The following is a 14,463-nucleotide window of genomic DNA, read 5'->3' on the forward strand; positions in this document are numbered from 1 at the left end:
TCCTTGGTTTTAGAGCTGGCGGGGGACAGATGCAGCATTTGACTGATGCTGCAGCCATAACGGTAAGTATGTGCGTGTTTTTTTTTTTTCGCTGTCCCCTAGACATATTAATAGTGGTGCACCGAAATTTCGGCCACCGAAATTTTCGGCCACCGAAATTTTCGGCCGAAAATGGGCCCATACCATTTCGGCCGAAAAGGGGTTAAAGATGCCGAAAATGTATGGCTGCAAATAGTAGTAAGAAGTGAGCCATTCACTTCCCTGTCAGACGAGTATCTCCGCTGACTGCTCTGTTCCTCCGTCCAGTGACTTCTGAGGAGAAGACCCAGCATGCACATTGCACAGCAGAGGAGGATCCTCGTCCTCCCCCGTGCCTATTGCAGAATGGCTCCACCCACCTCCTCCTTCATGTGCGCAGTGCTGCCGAGCAGGGTAATATCTATCTTTCTCTCATGTGCTCTGGTGCTGTGTGCTGCCGAGGGAGGAGGAATGTTATCTCTATCTCTCTCTCATGTGCTCTGGTGCTGTGTGCTCAGTGTTCCCGAGGAGGGTAATAGGATATCTATCTATCTATCTATCTCTCTCTCTCTCATGTGCTCTGGTGCTGTGTGCTGCCGAGGGAGGAGGAATGTTATCTCTCTCTCAGCAATGATAAGCATTGGCTATGTGTGCTGTAAAGTATTTTAACAGAACTATTGCTGTGGTCCTAAGGTTTAGCAGTGAAAGTTAGTGGGCTGAGGGTGCTGCTGGTAATGTGAGGGAAGAGGCTGCACCCACATTGTGTTCTGGGAGAAAGTTCCCCCACTCTGATGGGGTTTAGGAGCAGAGCTAGATATGGGACAGCTGCATCCCAAGTCTCTAATCCCTTTCTTAGGACAAAAAAAAGCCATGCCACCTTCTGTTAAATCATGAGAGTTGCCAGTGCATGCACTACCTCATTCACATATACCCAGCACAAGAAAAATATTGGGTTTGCTCAAGCAGCGCACACAAAAGAAAATGATCAGAACTGTTTTTTTTAGCAGAATAGTCAGACAAAAACCAGGAATGGGTGCTGTAAATTTTATGTCAGGTGACACATTCTAATAATAAGACATATTCATTTCTGTCTAACAGATCACTAGTCACTTCAAAATCCTGTTTACCAATTAATGTTAGTGGTGCCTTTCAAAGTGCCATTTGCAGAACCTTTGATGCTAATGAACACACTATCCGGGAGACCATGGGAAAGATACTCTGTGGTCTTCCACGCAGCCTAAGCCATTGCTGCACTGATGAGCTCACAGTAAGCCCCGCACACATGTTTATCACTGAAACAATTCCCTTGCTTTTATGTAAACACCTGCATCATAATTATGCATTTCATTTGCATGTCACATACAGTTCAATAAGAAGAGATCTGTACAAAAAAAAAAAATGACACCTCTCCTTCCTGACTTCCCAGAAATGGCTTAATGCAGGGGTCTCTCTCTCGCTCTCTCGCTCTGCTGGGTTATCATATCAGTGACAAGTATGCTCATTGGTGTAATTAGCTTCATTTTATAATTTCCTGTTAAATGACTTTAATATCAGGGATAATGTGATTATAGAAACAGTATAGCATTCAACATCAGTTTCTCATGGCTGCAGGACTACAAGTCCCAGCATGTTCTCTCAAGTCACTGGTGACTTGTTTTTTCTGGATATCAATGTGCCACATATAAATTATCAACTATTCTCTCTCTCTATCTCATTTGTGGGAAAAAGTCATTTTCGGTTTTCGGCCAAGGGCATCCTGCATTTTCGGTTTCGGCCCAGAATTTTCATTTCGGTGCATCCCTACATATTAACTAATTTAATTAACGTTTAACCCTTGCAGTGCAAGGGCAGCCTCACTGCAAGTAAGAGTTGTGCTGTGCAGCTTGCCAGTTCATTTTCAAATACAATCCGATCTCTATTTTCTATAGACAGCTGACTTTATATATGCAGTCTGGTTAGTTGGGGGTCAGAGTGCTTTACAATGTTACTTTGTGTTTTTAATGACTACGTCTATGGTTCGCCACCATATTTTATTTTTTCTTTGGTAGATCTTGGGAAGACAGTTGCCCATTGTTATGATAGACAATAGCTCTACAGTATATATTTTTGAACACCTCGAGATAGAACAAACTGCTTCTTACTCAGCTATAAATACCACACAACTGAAACATTATGAATCAGTCCATTTAATTCATAATCCTTGCTTTTTTCGGATGGTTTCCGTGCACAGTTCTCACTCCATATAATGGTAATGTTTGAGCATGAATAGAAAATGACTGCCTGCCCATGCATATGTCATTCTAATTATTTCCAAGTACCTGGTCATTGGAAGCGAATTTCCAATTCTCATTTCTGAAATGTTATTGCACTGTTCATTCTTGTGAAAAACTGTCATAAGTGAGTGACTCTGTACATGAAAATAGTGGGAGACGTTCATGAAGCACAAGTAGGCTACAAATGTTCACTTTTCTTTCCATGATGCATGTGGTCTTTCTAATGTATGTAAATTATTTATAGCACTCAGTAGCAGAACTTATTTTGGGGAAAAGTATTGGCAAAATTGCTCATTTTACAGTGATACTAAACTTTTTAAAAAAAAACATGTTATGCTTGCATGCTCTGTGCAATGGTTTTGCCCAATCCTTTTATGGGGTCCCTCACTGGCGCTTCTCATGCCTAATGTGGAGTACTCATGCGGGCTTGCTCGTGAGCCCTGCTGCCTGCGTCCAAAGACAGACTGCAAGGCTTTGACCTGCCCCCCACTTCCTCGCCAATGGCTCCTACTGCTCTCAGTCTGCCCTGTAAGGCGGGAGAGAGAGAAGAGAGCTGCTGCCCTCAGGCCCAGCACAGGATGGAGATCGGGCTCAGGTAAATATAAGGGGAGAGGAGGGATGTAGGACACAGATGTTTTATCTTTAACGTGGTAATAAAGTCCTAACAAAACAAAATCTGGTCCCTGCAAGATAATATCGTGCTAGTATGCATCGCATTATGAGAGACTTGCCTCAAAACTAATCCCTCCAGCGGTATGCTATCACAGCTGACAGGGCTTTTATTGTCACATGGTCATCCTTACAAGTTTTCTGGGCTTCATCTGTTTAAATGCCCAAGCCGTGATGATTTCATTCCCGCACACGTTCACGGCATGACAATCCATTGAGAGCGCAGTGAGCATGCACCGATGACGTCATCTGCAACTAAAGTCAAAATATCTCCTAAATTGTGCACATTTGGGAGATATTCACTGTACTTGCAGGTAAGCCTTATTATAGGCTTACCTATAGGTATAACTCAAAACCGGACTTTCTACCTTTTTAATGCAGAGAATGCATTACCCCTTGGCGCTGGCCAGATGAAAATATGCGGCCCCTCGATCCCTGGTCCTTAGCACCGTGGGGTCGCATATTTGTGTGAATTGCTGCATGTACACCTGTGCACCTCCCATCACATGTACTATCACCTAACCGAAAGCTCCCAATTGCTCGTTGCGATCAGGAGTTTTCGGACCACGTGAAAGCCAATCACGGCAGTCACGTGATTTTAAGCCGCGCCCGCCTCCTGGTGTCCTAAACCTCTTAAAGGGCTGGGATCCACCGACGCTAAGAGGTTAAGGTAAAAAACCTTAAAGAGGAGGTTCACTCTTAAAGAAAAAAAAAAAAAATTAAAGTCAGCAGCTACAATTCCTGTAAGCTACACTTTACCCGTTCAGGGATCCTGCGCCGTCCTTACCCAGACTAGTTCTTCACTAGCCTTTGGGTTCCCAGCATCCTAACTGTGGGCAGCCATGTTGCATCAAAAGGTCAGTACTAAGAAGTTCCTCAGATCCACCAGCCAGATTCAGAGAAACAGTGGAAGTTTGAATTTCATTTGGGATACAGAATATACACCGCAGAAGTTTCAGAGAGTAGACCTACCCGCCAGACATGTAAGACATTGTCATTAGAGCATTGTGTAGACTGCGATTTATTATTATACAGGATGTATATAGCGCCAACAGTTTGCACATCGCTTAACAAAATGAAGGCAGACATTACAGTTACAATACAATTTGGAACAAAAGGAATCAGAGGGCCCTGCTCGTTAGAGCTTACAATCTAAAAGGGAGGGTCAATTGATACAAAAGGTAATAGCTGTGGGGGATGAGCTGATGGAGAAAGTGAAACAGTGTATTAGTTAGTAGCCAGATAGGCTTTTTTTAAAGAGAAGGGTTTTCTGGGATCGTCTAAAGATGGATAGATTAGGGGACAGTCGGACAGATTGGGGTAAAGAGTTCCAAAGAATGGGAGAAGCTCTGGAGAAATCCTGGAAGCGAGCATGGGAAGGGATGACAAGGGAGCTAGAGAGCAGGAGGTCTTGGCAGGACCAAATTCGTTGGGTGAGTGGAAGCCAGTGAAGGGATTGGCAGAGAGGGGTGGAGGACACTGCAGCAGCATTCATTATGGAAGGTATGTAAAGGTAATCCAATGAGGACGGAGTTGCAGTAGTCGAGGCGAGAGATAACCAGGGCTTGAATTAAAGGCTTGGTGGTTGGTTAAAAAGGGCCGTATTCTAGCGATGTTGCGGAGGTTAAGGCGGCATGATTTGGACAGGGATTGGATGTGAGCCTGAAAGGACAGTGCAGAGTCCAGGGTTACCCCTAGCACCCTGGCATGTGTGGAAGGACTGATAGTTGTTTCATTGATCTTGACAGAGAATTCAGGGGAAGGGGCACGTGGAGGAGGAAATATTATGAGCTCTTTTGGATAGATTCAGTTTGAGGAAGTGGTGTGACATCCAGGATTATATGTCTGTTAGTAGATCAGTGATGCAGGGGGAGACTAATGGGGTGAGCTGAGGGGTAGAGAGGTAGATTTGGGTGTCATCAACTTAGAAATGGTAGTGGAAGCCATGGGAGGCTATTAGCTGACCCAGGGAGGAGGTGTAGATTGAGAATAGTAGCGGTCCAAGGACAGAACCTTGGGGGACCCCAACGGTAAGAGGAGTTGCAGGGGGTAAGTGAAATTGTAAGTGACACTGAAGGTATGGTGAGATAGGTAAGAATCGAACCAATGGAGAGCACAGTCACGGAGACCTAGCAAACTGAGGGGGTGGTCAACCGTATCAAAGGCAGCAGAGAGGTCCAAGAGTAAGAGTACTAAATAGTGACCATTGGTTTTAGCTGTTAGTAAGTCATTTGTAAGTTTTAGGAGAGAAGTTTCTGTGGAGTGCTGCCGGCGAAATCCAGACTGAAGGGGATCAAGAAGGTTATTCTCAATGAGGTGCTTGCTAATGCGGTTGTAGACTAAACGTTCAAAGAGTTTGGAAGCAAAAGGGAGTAAGGAGATGCTAACCCTTTCCTTTCAAGAGTGTTCTCTGCTTAATTGGTGCTAAAGACAGAACATGTTTCTCTTTCGTTCATTGACGGACACAGCTCCTGATATTCTTAACCATTGGGTTATATTGCCCCCTACAGGAGTAGGACACTAGGCAGAAAAAGTCTGGATACGCCTATGGGCAGTCCCAGGGGGTATACTCCGCTTCTCTGCTATAGGTACAGTTTTTTTTTTTTTTCTGCCTAGTCAGGAGTAAGGGCCTAGTTCCTTGCTGGGGTCTTTGGTCCTGGCAAAAAAATCTTTCTTTTAGAACTCTGCGCTAGGCCCACCGGACGGTGCCTGGCCTGTGAGTTAAATGCCTCACTAGGTTGCAAACGAGCGGGTCTCAGCCCGAGTTGCAGCGTTCCTCCTGGCCAACAGCCCCCCATTTCGATGGGGGAGGGGTTCTGTCTGGAGCGGTGTCCGCCTGGTTCCTGGTATAGTGAGTAGCTGTACCCCCTCTTCCCCTGGAGGGTTTTGGAGTGAACGTGGGCCCCTCCTTTCCGTTAGGCACCCCCCCTCAGCTGTTCCCCCAATCCTACCCCCCCTCCACTAATGCTGGGGCTGTGTGGGTGGTTTGGTACACCTCCCAGTGTGGGGGCAGGAGTCCTGCTTGTGCCTAGGCCTAGGGATCTCTCGTGGTGCCGCCATTTTATTGTAGCCTTTGTGCTGCAATCCACGGCGGTTATGTTTGTGTAGTCTGGTGGCCAATTTGTGGTGGTTTGCCATAGAAAACGGCGGCGGCCATGGCAGAGGAGCCTTATGGGCACCGATTTCGGCGGTGGGAGCCTCTCCTAATCCCCTGGTGCTGACTCCTGGATACTTTCCTTTTCCTGATCGCCGTATGTGCAGTGCAGATTCTCCTGGTGATTTCAGTGCCTGGTTTTGTGCGGGTGATGTGTCTGATGGGGTCCTGTCTGCTGAGGTTTGATTGGGGCTCTGTGACTGGTAACCGGGTGTGCTGCCAGAGCGGGGGGGGGGGTTGTCCCGTAGTGTTTTTTACACTTTTTTTTGTGGGGTCCTCCTGGTGACTCATGGAGTCTTTTAGAGCACATCTCCCCACCTGATTCCCTCTCTGAGGCCACGGGTCCCAACCATCTATTGGTGCACTGACGGCGGTCCTGAAGTCCTTTGTGTCCCTGGTGGAGTTGGATTTTGGGTGACGGGCTGGTGAAAACATACCCCCCGCCTTCCCTTGCCTCATCTGTCCTCTCAGATCTTGAATCTGATTTGCCTGCCACGGATGTGGGTCACCCTGCATGGGTCTGCGTCCACGCGCCCTGAATCCTCAGATAGTGAAGAGGATTCCTTCACTTCTGTAACTGTGCACGAAAAGGCACTGGGGGACACACTAATTGTAGCTACGTGTGAGACTTTAGAGATGCTGGACGCAGCTGCAACAGAGGGGCAAGTCCCCTTTTAGCAATTGCAAGCCATCCAGAGCAGTAAAGGTGTAACCTTTCCCCTCCTATTTTGACAGAATTGTCACTACAGAGTGGGGGTGACCAAAGCGTCCCCTTGGGGTCCCTAAGAGCTTTGTTGGGCGATACCCTTATGTGGAGTCCCTTCTTAAAAAGTGGACTGTTCCACCGGCGGTGGACCCTCTGGACTCTGCTCCACCTGACAGGAAGGTGGAGATTGTGACCCGCAATATATTCACCATTGCCCTGGGGTCGCAGATTCTGACCGAATGGGCTAAGCTGTGGGGCTGTGACCTGGAGGGGGAGCAGCCCCCCCCGCCTTTGCTGAACTGGCGGACCAGCTGGTAAAGGGGCTGCAGTTTATCTGGATGCGGCTCCCCTAGTGGCTCGACTCTGTTTTAACAGTGGTCCTTCGGCTTGTCTCTTGGCTCAAATGCTGGTCTGCAGACCCGACTTATAAAAAGGCCTTGACTGATCTTCCCTTTTATGGAGATCGCCTGTTTGTTGCTACCCTGGATGACATAATTAATGGTTTCTCGGGGGGGGGGGGGCTACTAAGGGCAAGGACCCTCGTCAACGTGTGCCCTCCTTCTTGGCTCTTAAGAAGGATTTTTCTTTTTTCTCGCCCCTCCAGGGTTGACTGACAAGGGATCAAAGCCCTTCAGGGCCGCTACAGGAGGATCCAAGCAAACGCGGTCTGGCAAGTCCAGAGCCGGCTTCTCCAGACCCGTGGACAAAGCCCCTTCAGCTTGAAGGTGCGCCCTAACTCATATCTGGAGTTTGTTAGCGATACCTTTTTGGTCTCGCTTCTGCTCCTCGGGTCTTCACGAAAGTGTTGGCCCTGGTGCTAGCATTGCAATGCCAATGGGGGATCGTGGTACTGGGCTACTTGGACGTCCTCCACCTGCAAGCAGAGTCTCCTACTGCTTTGGTGGAAAACCTGGAGATCTCCATATGAACCCTGAGGAAGTTTGGCTGGATTCTGAATCCAGCCAAAGAGGCTCGGATCTTGACCTTCCTTGGGATGGGGGGGGGGGGGGGGTGTTGAACAGAAATTGGCCTTGAGTGCCATCAAAGGCTAGGTGTCAGGTGGCTAGGTGTTGGCGGTCTTTGTTTAATGACCCTTGGCCACACACTCCATGGTGTGTATCTTTTTTCAGGGTGTTCGCTATTTGGTTCCTCCAGTGCGGTCTCCGTTGCTGCCTTGGGACCTCAATTTGGTGCTTTCGCTCCTCCAGAAGTTTACTTTTGAGAATCTTCGGGAGGTTCCCTTGTTTACGCTGTCTCCAGAAGGTGGGAATGAAGACATTGTGTTGACTGGCGACGTTATCCTGTCGTTCAACTTACTCAGTGGTTCACAGAGATAAGGTGGTCTTCTCCCCTGTCTCATTCCTTCCAAAGGTTGTCTCTGATTTTCCATTTGAATAAAGACATTGTGTTGCCTTCCCTGTGTCCCAGGCCAAAACATCCTAAGGAATCTGCCTTGCATGCCTTGAATGTGGTTCGGTCAATTAGGTTGTGTACCTGGCAGCTATGGAGTCTTTTATGTAGTCAGACTCACTATTTGTGCTTACAGATGGGTCTCAGACAGGGTTGTCCGCTTCCTCTGCGACCATTCCCAGATGGATCAGACAGTGATTCAGGCCTATTCCATCAGGGGTCAGGTTCCTCCTTTCCCTATCAAGGCGCGCTCTACTTGGGCACTCAGTGTCTCCTGGGCCTTTCTTCATCAGGCGTCAGTGACGCAGGTTTGCAAGGCGGCCACCTGGTCGTCGGTGAACACTTTCACAAAGTTCTATAAAGTGGATGTGTTGGCATCTGCGGATGCCTCCTTTGGCCACAAGGTTTTTGAGGGTGTATTGAGCCTGCTTGGATGCCCCCATTGCAAGCTGCATTAGGGATTTGTCTTGTAAGTTTTTGTTTTTTACGTTTTTAGTTTTTCTGGCTGTTTATTTATTTATTTTCTATTTGGTCACTTTTCATTTTGGTTTCATTTTCTGGTGTAATAGGACATCTCCACTGAAGATGGAGAGCGACTGTATGCTCTGTGCCGGACCATGGTCGAGGAGGGACCCCTTGTGTTTACACCACTTCCTGAAGAAGGCAAGAACAAGAAGTTCCAGGAGGAAGTACCAGTCTATGTACAGAAGTGGATGAAATTCAAAGAGCTTATGATCGTTCTGCAGGCAAATCTGCAGGAGATCATTGATCGGTAGGTGTCAGGTTTTCTTTCTGAGAAAAAATAGTTGAGCTTAGGCAAACAATATTATGCTGCTTCAAACTTCTCCTTTTTTAATATGTTAGGCACTATAGGTAATTCGTTCTGTACTGAGCTGTACCTTCAGGGGACAGATACCCTTTAGAAAGTGCAGAAAAAAATTTTATTTATTAGGTTTATGCAAGCTAGATAGTTTTTAAAGTGCATCCTTTAACCCCTTGCCGACCGCCGCACGACTATATACTGCGGCGGTCAGCCCCTCCTGGGCAAAGTGACGTCACTCGCCCACGAGCCTCTAGGGGGGCGAGCTCACCACTCCAGGGGTGCGCTCCCGCTCCAGCTCGTTCCCTGACATCCCTGCAAGAGTGACCGGCTGCCCCAATGTCCGCCGGCCACTCGCGCGATCTCCCGCTGGAGAGGGAGAAAGGCAGACGGCTCATGTAAACACAGCCGTCTGTCATTCTCACTGATGTAACTGCAGAGACTATACGATCCTGCTATGTAGGATTGCATGTCTCTGTGGTTACATCACAGGCCACGCCCCCCCACAGTTAGAATCGTGCCCCTAGGGATACATTTAACCCACTGATCACCAATAAAGTTAAAGCGGAGTTCCAGCCATTTACTCACCTGTCCAACGGTCCAGCGATGCGGCCGCCGGAAGCCTCGATCCTCTCCCTCGGCGCCGGCATCACTGCTGTGGGCACCCGACTGTTACAGTTTGCGGCTTCACAGCCGAGTACCCACTGCGCATGCGCGAGTCGCGCTGCGCGCCGTGATTGGCCGGCAATCTTCTGGGACCTCTGACGTGTCCCAGAAGATTGCAGGGAGGGAGGGGGAGAGGAGAACTTCCGCTCAGGGCGCCGCGGCGCTCCGAGCGGAAGTGGGAGCGGGTACCTGTCAAAACTAGGTACCCGCTCCCCCCCCCAAAAAATGACATGCCAAATGTGGCATGTCGGGGGGTCAGGACTCCCTAAAGCGGAAGTTCCACTTTTGGGTGGAACTCCGCTTTAACCCCTTCCCTACCACTCTCATTTTTACAGTAACAGTGCATATGTATAGCACTGATTACTGTAGTAATGTCACTGATACCCCCAAAAGTGTCAAAAATGTCAGTCAGGGGTCCGATCTGTCCGCCACAATGTCGCAGTCCCGCAAAAAAAAAAATTGCAGATCGCCGCCATTACTAGTTAAAAAAAAAAAATAAAAATGACATATCTTTCCCGTAGTTAGTAAACGCAATTTTTTTTTTACCAAAAATATGTAGCAGAAAACAAATTGGCCTAAAATGTTTAAAAAAAATTTGATATTTTTTTTTTTTTTTTTTTGATTTTTTGAATTTTGATACATTTTTTTTTGGGGGGGGGGGGAATTTTTCATATAAAAAAATGTGAAAAATATTGTTATTTTTTCAAAGTTGTCACACTTTTTTGTTTTATAGCGCAAAAAGTAAAAATCGCATAGGTGATCAAATACCACCAAAAGAAAGCTCTGTTGGAAAAAAAGGACGTCAATTTCATTTGGGTACAGCGTTGCCCGACCGTGCAATTGTCCGTTAGTCACGCAGTGCCGAATCGCAAAATAGGCCCTGGTCTTTGAGCAGCCAAATCCTCCGGGGCCTAAGTGGTTAAAACCAATCAATAGGGATGTACTGATTTTTCACAGCGAGTGTGAGTACTGATACTCTTCAAGTACTCACCGATACCAATTGATACCTTTTTTTTTTTTTTTTTTTTGTGTGGTACAATTTAAGCCTATACAAAATGAATAGGCTCAAATTGCACTGCAAAGTATTGCATGTGATTTGAACAGGAATGAGGTGCGATTCATGTCTGATTCACAGGAGGTTTCCCGCACCGCTCCTGCGTAAGCTCAGGCTTACCATAGTGACTTCAGCCTGGGTTCACACAGTAGCAGTTTGGAAAACCGCATGTGATTCGGACATGAATTGCACCGCATTCCTGTTCAAATCACACGTAATTCTTTGCAGTGTGATTTGAGCCCATTCATTTTGTAAGGACTCAATTCACACCACGCGAAAAGTATTGGTTTTAGATATCGGAGCATTGGCATGAGTGCAAGTACTTGTGCAAATGCTTGGTATTGGTAACCCTACCAATCAATTAGCATTTTGAAAAGTACATTAGCATTGGCAAGCTCTCTTTTTTTTTTTTTTTTTTTTCAGACCATTTGCCCTCTAAAGCAAAACCCATCAAGAAATAAGCTGTACAACCTGGCAATGATCAGTCTGTCATGTTACAACCAAGCTGGTAGTAACGTTGCACCTTTAAAACCCAACTGCAAACAAAACCTTTCTGTAGTTTTGCATAGATTGGGGAAGGGATCCTTCATCAGATTTTTATTGTGGTCTTTGAACTCTCTTTGGAGTCTTCCTTTATTTTTTGCTGCCTGTGACCCCATTAAGTGCAATACTTTCTCAGCTGTTGTGTAATCACTAAGATAGAAAGTGAAGGGAAATCTTGACACTGAAACAGGACATCAAAGTAAACCTGACGGGCCTGTAATGTTTCTCCGTGCGATCAGTAAATGGTTTTGGAGTTGGGCTGTGCAGGCAGACAAATGCCTTTGCACTTTCTGCACTGCAAACTAATTGTATATCTGCAATTTCTTGCTAATAATGCTTTGCTCTGCAGGATAGTTTGAAGTCACTTTGTGCTTTTCTTTCCCAATCTTTAGGTGGGCAGATGGTAAAGGACCCCTTGCTACAGAGTTCTCCACCAATGAAGTAAAGAGTCTGATCAGAGCTCTCTTCCAGAACACAGAAAGACGAGCAGCAGCTTTAGCCAGAATTAAATAATTTGGATCCCATGTATTCTACCTGTAATATTATGTACATATCTCATCGTGAGAAGGTTATTAAATACATTCTTAAGAAAGCTTCTCTACTCTTGTGGGATTTGTTTCATGTATTTATTTTTTAGTAAGATATTTTAGTTTTTAATGGCTATACATATGTTTTTAAATTAAACATTAAAAGAGTTCCTAGAACCTTATGGGTTACCAACAAATAGCATAGTTTTTTAGTCTTCCAGTAAGTTTAGTACTCTTTCACTGTTCACAAAGAAGCCAAAGCTTTTTTTTTTTTCTTTCCTTCTTTGCCTATAGCTCTTTAAAGGAGTTGCAAAATCAGAAGGTTTTTTTTTTATCCTAATGCATTAAGATAAAAAGCCTTCTGTGTGCAGCAGCTCCCCCCCAAATACTTACCTGAGGTACCCCTCTGTCCAGTGATGTCCATGAGTGTCTAATTTTTTAAGATTCTTCTCCTGATTGGCTGAGACACAGCAGCAGTGCCATTGGCTCCAGCTGCTGTCAATCAAAGCCAGCCAGCCAATCGGGAGAGGGCAAAGCCGGGTCGAGCTCTGTCTGAATGGACACGGGGCTGGGACTTGGCTCAGGTGCCCCCATAGCAAACTGTTTTCTGTGAGGGCACTCAACACAGGAGAAGGGACCAGGAGCACAAAGAGGGACCCAAGAAGAGGAGGATTTGGGCTGCTCTGTGCAAATTCACTACAACAGAGCAGGTAAGTTTAACATGTTTGTAATTTTTTTTAGGAAACAAAATGAGACTTTACAATCACTTTAAGATTCTGTGCAGCATGGGGGATAATAGTTTAAACTGTTCTTAATCCTCAGAAGTTTTCTCATTCCTTAATACTTTATAGCTGTAGTTAATGGGGGATTACAATATCTTTCAGAGCATGCAGTCCAGTAACTGCTTTCTGAACACTCGGATAGTTTGCTTGTCCAATAAAACCAGAGCGATTATGATGCTCATGATTGCACAAACTTTTATAAGAGGTTTTTATAGCTTCATTCAATTATTCAGTTCTCACTTCAGATAGCTGCGGTTCTGCTGAAAATGACAATTACTTTGCCCATAATCCTGTTTTGCACAGATATAGCAGAATAGTTCCCTGACGTTTTTGAAGGTACATGGTTCCTAAAACCTCATTTATTATACGTATTTGTCAGTTACTGAGAATTTTGACCGCTACCATAATGTTTGCTTGCCTGAGATGAAGGTGAAGAATCCTCCTCATCTTTTACCCAGGCTTCATGAAAAATGAGTGTGCTATCTACATGGACGGTTTTAATATTGCCAATAAAATAGCATTGCATGCACCATATAATTTTGTGCAATTGCTGTCCATTTAATGCACAATTGATCAATAATTTATTGCCAATGCAGGGAATAAAATAAAAACTGACAGAAAAAATCTGTAGTTTCATATGAGGAGAGTTTAGGTTCATGCAGGCACAGGTTAATATTTTAACTTTTTTGCAAGACTAGTTAAGGTAGACCTGGAATCAAAATGCAAACCACCTAACTTGTAGACTCCCATACCTCCTGTAAAACAAAGCAAAAAAAGTACACTAAAATAAAACGTAAGAAGAAAAGGAAAATAATCCATCTGGCCACTTCCTAGATGCCCTTGTGACTGGGCCTTCTGTGAAAGCTATAAATCTAAAACCTTGAGGAAAAATCACTCTCTAGCACTGCGCAGGAGGGTCTTCTCTCAAGATTTGGGATCTTTGGCACCCCCACTTGGCAAGCTCCCTAAAAGACTGAAGTCTAGGTATGTATTCTATCATCCTCTAGGGCAGCAAGCTTGAGAGATGATGGGCTCCTCCTTAATAGGAAACTCAAACCATAAAAAAACCCTCCCATCCCCTTCTCCCTCAGTTTTAGATTGCGATTTCTACTGGCAGGTAGCTCAATGTTTTTTTTTTTTCTCTCCTGGCCGTTGGGTTGGAAGGTATCCCTCTGACACAGATCTGCAAATCTGAGTGGCAGTGGAGCTTTTCCATGGTAGCTCAGTGTCACGATCAGGGGTGAGGCTCGAAGACTAGCTGCTATAGCAGTAGTGGAACTACCACCAACCAGTAGGATAAGTACACAGGCAGTTGCCCTGGTAAATAACACAGGCTCACCTGAGGTGCGGAGTCTAAGTACTAACCGGTGTTCACAAGAGCTCCTAATTGTGGAGATGGATTTTGCTGCGTGTTAGTACCAGGTCGCAGTCCTCAGGATTGCCCCACCAGGAGGTGAGCAAGACTGAGTCCAGTAGCGGATAAGCAGGTAGGGATCACACAGAAGAGTAGTCAGTAAACAAGCCAAAGGTCGGGGACGAGTAGTTGCAGGGAAGACAGGAGTGCGAGATACTGGCTGGAGAGAGCACAGAGACATGGCTTAAATGAGGAAGTTCATGGGAGGAGCAAGAGTTAAGGGTTCAAGACAAACAAGGTTCAAGACAGGATCGTTCAAGGATTTGTCCAGGGAACTGTCCAACATTCCAAGTAGCTCAGCAAAAAGAGATATTGCCTGACACAGCAGAGGTTCCTGCTTCAAATCCAGGCCTTAACAGTACTCACAAACCCCCCTCCCAGGATGTCCCCTGGAGGTCTAAGGGCCAGGTTATTGTGGAAACCTCTA

At 45.9% G+C, this 14,463-nt stretch overlaps 1 protein-coding gene across 1 annotated transcript in view; it reads left to right on the forward strand.

Annotated features, from left to right (window-relative positions):
• The window catches only part of ZW10 (zw10 kinetochore protein), a 72,796-nt gene extending 60,891 nt beyond the window's left edge, over positions 1–11,905 (forward strand). Inside the window, exons 15-16 of the mRNA XM_082273389.1 lie at positions 8,800–9,002; positions 11,706–11,905. Of these exons, the coding sequence (XP_082129515.1) occupies positions 8,800–9,002; positions 11,706–11,826 (324 nt within the window). The 3' untranslated portion in view covers positions 11,827–11,905. The remainder of the gene's footprint in view (positions 1–8,799; positions 9,003–11,705) is intronic.
• The last annotated feature ends 2,558 nt before the right edge of the window (positions 11,906–14,463 follow it).

This window comes from Pelophylax lessonae, assembly GCF_965119305.1.
Source record: "Pelophylax lessonae genome assembly, chromosome: 12".
Classification (NCBI taxonomy): Eukaryota; Metazoa; Chordata; class Amphibia; order Anura; family Ranidae; genus Pelophylax; species Pelophylax lessonae.